The 4,667-nt window shown below is 44.2% G+C and overlaps 1 protein-coding gene across 1 annotated transcript; it reads left to right on the plus strand.

Annotated features, from left to right (window-relative positions):
- Positions 1-3,228: 3,228 nt before the first annotated feature.
- Positions 3,229-3,907, plus strand: LOC101545792 (high mobility group protein B1-like). Its single transcript, XM_055133230.1, has one exon. It carries the CDS (start codon positions 3,272-3,274, stop codon positions 3,905-3,907), a length of 636 nt encoding a protein of 211 aa, XP_054989205.1. The 5' UTR covers positions 3,229-3,271.
- Positions 3,908-4,667: the final 760 nt, after the last annotated feature.

Raw genomic sequence — 4,667 nt, forward strand, 5'->3', positions numbered from 1 at the left:
AGGATAACATAGCCTCAGTAGTTTAGGTTTATTGGGTTACTCCCGTTACAGTGCTCCTATTCCTCTTTGTTTATTTGTAGCTTCTTTCTTAGTGTTCTGTTGACTTGTAAATAATGTTTTTCTCTTCTCCTTGAGTCCTTTGCATAGTTTATTCAGAGCAAGTCCTTTTTGTATGGACACAGGAAGACTTAACAAATGTTATGCTTTTGTAACCTGGGAGTCATTTGACTCTACATGATATTTTCCTCCAGGGCACCTGTTCTCTTGACCTAAGCCTCAGCTGCCCTTACTTCCTAGCACCCCCAAAGCACGGTCCCGACGTGGGACAAAAGGACCCAGGGCAAGCGGTGAGTTGTGTGCCACCCTGGCATCGAGATGGGCCTGGCCAAAGTGCCTAATGCTTAACTATAAGTTAAGAGCTTGATCATGGACAAATGCTGTCATGATCCAAACAGTGATACTAGATTTGGACCCTGCTAGGGTGAGGAATGATTAATCTGGCCTGAGTGCTGTGGTCTGAGCCTGTGGCAAGATGTTGCCAGGAGAGCTGCCTTGCAAGCCTCAATGTATCCCTTGCTATGTCCATACAAAAATAACTAGTATTAAGATGTTAATAAGTTCCTGGACTAAGGAAAAGAAAAATAACCTTAAGAGTGAGGAAGGGCTTTGGAGTGCCCTGCCCTCAGGAAGGGCTTTCTTATGTTGATTTGGCTACCTGGGTGGTTGTAGCCTAGAGGGCAAGGTGGGAGAGACAAGTAGGAGGAGAGAGAGAAGCCAGAGAGAGGCAGCAGTTGAGCAGTAGATCCAGAGAGAGGCCGGAGCTGGGAGTGCGGGAGATGAGAAAGTTTGAAGATTGAATAAACGGTAACTAATCAGCAACCAGCTTGGTCCTCGTTCTTCCTTCGCCTGCCCTTGACCACCGGCCGTCCCGATCCAGTCCACACACTGCGGTTCCAGAGCACTGAACGCGGGTGGTGAGACAGAGCCGCCCGGAGAGCCCGAGAGTGCACTCGCCCCTCGGCGAGCTTTAGTTTTTTACACTTAACTATAAGTTAAGAGCTTGATCAGAGACAAATGCTGTCATGATCAAAAAGTAATGATGAGACTAGGACCCTGCTAGGGATAGGAAAGACTCTGGCCTGAGTGCTGTAGTCTGAGATTGAGATGGCCCCAGGAGAGCAATTCTATAAGCTTAATGCATTTCTTATTGTGTCCATACAAAATGATTAATATTATGAATGCTTATATGTTTGCTGGATGAGAAGAGAAACACACTCATGGGACTCCGCCCTTGGGTGGATCCTCTTGCTGAAAGAGAATCAGTCCTAGGAGAAGCATCCCCTAAGGGAAAGGAACCTTACCCCTATTGATTGTGACCACACCTATGTGCACGCCCCAAACCCCTCATGCTGGGGGGATTTAACTAGGCTGTAAGAGTGGGTTGGGTGCCAGGTCCACAGATCCAGAGAGATCGAGAACCAGGAGAGAAGCAGAGAGAGAGAATGAAATAAACTGATTGAGCAGCCAGTTTGGCCTTCTTCCTTCCATTGCCTGCCCTTGACCCATAGCCACACACAGCAGTTCCAGAGCACCGAACACGGGCCGTGAGACAGAGCCACCCAGAGAGCCCTTGAGTGCACACGCACGTCAGCGTGCTTTAGTTTTTTACAAACTGGCAAATTTGTTCTTTTGAGTTGGAGGGAAGGTGAAGCCTTGATTCAGCCTCCGAGCGCAGAGGATCCCAGCATTTTATTAAAGCACCACCAAAGCAGCTTCTCCCAACACTTACAGTCTGATACCCATCTTCAGTGCTACATTTTTCTATCTCTTCAACAATCCCTATGCATTCAGCCCTCAATCCTTCCTTCCCTTTCATCCATTCAGCCTTCCATTCATCCTCTTACCCACCCATCTCTCCTGAGTGTCTAATCATCTACCAATTCCACCTAAACATCTACTAATCCATACTAAAAATTTAGTGGCATACTAAAATCTTTTGTTTTTACTATTCCATTGATACGAAAGGTATACTATTAGTGGTCTGCACAGTTTCCCTCCTCAATTCACTCAGTTTAGTCAAATGTCACTTGCCTGGAGAGACTTCCCTGTCCACAGTGACTCTGACCCTTCCAATATCACTCTCTTCCTTCCCCCTTCCTCTGGAAAATACTAATGGGCGTCACTTTGTGTTTAGAAAGGCAGGGACTGATCTACTTTTATGCACGATTGCTGCTTCCTACCCAAAGATAGTGCAGGGTGTGAATTAAGTGTGCACTACCTGTCTGTTGAAGGATTCGGTCAAAATTCAATGACAGTTGCAGCTAAGAACATGCTATTTTTCAGAAGAGCTTCTCTGTTAAATGCTCAGTTCAGTAGTTTAACTCCTGTGGTGTCTTGTTCAACCCTTGCTGTGTTTAATCAATGCTCACAATACTCATTGATCTCTAATGCATGATGTGACTTACAGAGGGTGATACCTCTGACTATGAAGATGGAGAAAATAGGGTTCACCAAAACTCCCCCTTTGTGAGTCCTGAATTTGGCTCTGTCCACTGCAGTCATGCTCCTTTCCTCTGCTCACCTTGGCCTCATTCAGACTTTTCTGTCAGGTAACCTACAAGTGGTTGGATACAATAGGATGGCCTCAGGGGACAGTGCAGGGGCTTAGATCTCTAGTCTGACAGTCATATGGTCACAAATTCAGACTCCCAGGTTCCCACATAGACAATACACAATTCTGTAGCTCTGTTGTCTGTAATCCCAGTAGTGTTGCAGCTGGGCATGTGTAAGCACCAGGAAAAGGGGTGTGTGCCTGGTGAGAACTCAACTAACAAGATGTTTGATGCCACAGCAGGCCAAGGAGCATAATCTCTGGTGGGTAGAAGTGAGTCCTGCTGGAACCCCCTAGATAGCACAGTCATTTCTCATGTACCTCAGCTAAGGAGGTGGTCTTAGGGAACATGAGCCCATGTACAAGTACCACCACTGGGCTAGGTCCAATCTCAGTAAGCACCATGGTCAGTGTGCAAGTACTGTGTCTTGTAGTGATTAAACCCTGGTGATGTCACAGCTAAAAGCCATGTGGGTGTCACTCCAGCATGTCCGACTTGGCCATCAACAACAGTGAAGGGAAACAAATTATATTCATGGCGTCTGGCTCCCTCTCTCACAGCCATTGCAGTATATTGAGCTCCATAGAGACAGCGCCGGGCAAGTGAGAACCGGACAGGCACTGGGAGACTGTGTGCCTAGCTGAGGAAAATAATTAAACATGGGCAAAGGAGATCCTAAGAAGCCGAGAGGCAAAATGTCATCATATGCATTCTTTGTCCAAACTTGCCTGGAGGAGCACAAGAAGAAGCACCCAGATGCTTCCATCAACTTTTCAGAGTTTTCTAAGAAGTGTTCAGAGAGGTGGAAAACTATGTCTGCTAAAGATAAAGGAAAATTTGAAGACATGGCAAAGGCTGACAAGGCCCGTTATGAAAGAGAAATGAAAACTTATATCCGTCCTAAAGGGGAAACAAAAAAGAAGCTCAAGGATCGCAATGTACCCAAGGGGTCTCTTTCGGCCTTTTTCTTGTTTTGTTCTGAGTATCGCCCCAAAATCAAAGGAGAGCATCCTGGCCTGTCTATTGGTGATGTTGCAAAGAAACTGGGAGAGATGCGGAACAACACTGCTGCAGATGATAATCAGGCTGCCAAGCTGAAGGAGAAATACGAAAAGGATATTGTTGCATACCGAGTTAAAGAAAAACCTAATGTGACCAAGAAGGGAGTTGTTAAAGCTGAAAAGAGCAAGAAAAAGAAGAAAGAGGAGAAAGATGAAGAAGATGGAGAGGATAAGGAAGAAGAGGAGGATGAAGAAGATGAAGATGAAAAAGAAGATGATGATGATGATGAATAAGTCAGTTTTAGCGTAGTTTTGTTTTCTTGTCTATAAAGCATTTAACCCCTCTCTACACAACTCACTCATTTTAAAGAAAAAAAAACTGAAATGTAAGGCTGTGTAAGATTTGTTTTTAAACTTACAGTGTCATTTTTTTTTTTGTATAGTTAACACACTACCAAATGTGTCTTTAGATAGCCCTATCCAGGTGATATTTTAATAGCCACTAACCCTTCCTGGTACAGTATGGGAGTTGTAAGTTGGCATGGAAATTTAAAGTAGGTTCTTGTTGGTGCACAGCACAAATTATATATGGGGATGGTAGTTTTTTTCATTTTCAGTTGTCTCTCATACATCTTATATGAAATAATTGTTTTTCTGTTAACTGAATACCACTCTGTAATTGCAAAAGAAAAAGAAAAAAGTTGCAGCTGTTTTGTTGACATTCTGAATGCTTCTAAGTAAATGCAATTTTTTTATTTTAAAAAAATCCACAAATTATATTCATGTCCTATAAGAGATGTAGGCTGTGAAGGCCTGTCTGCAGTTTGGGGACCACTTTGACTCATGTTTGTCCCAATTCTACCTCTGTTTCCTCTCCTGCCCTGTTTGATTTAGCACCAGGTATTTTAACTGTTTCCCCAAAGCAAATGCTCCAGCATTAAGCAGAGTTTTACTTAGAGGCCAGAGCTCTGAACTTCTGAGGTCAGTTCCAAAGGGTATGGAGCTCACAGGGCAATGTAGCTCATCAGACAAATCATCTCATGTTTGTTGAAGA

This window comes from Sorex araneus, chromosome 3 (assembly GCF_027595985.1).
Source record: "Sorex araneus isolate mSorAra2 chromosome 3, mSorAra2.pri, whole genome shotgun sequence".
NCBI lineage: Eukaryota > Metazoa > Chordata > Mammalia > Eulipotyphla > Soricidae > Sorex > Sorex araneus.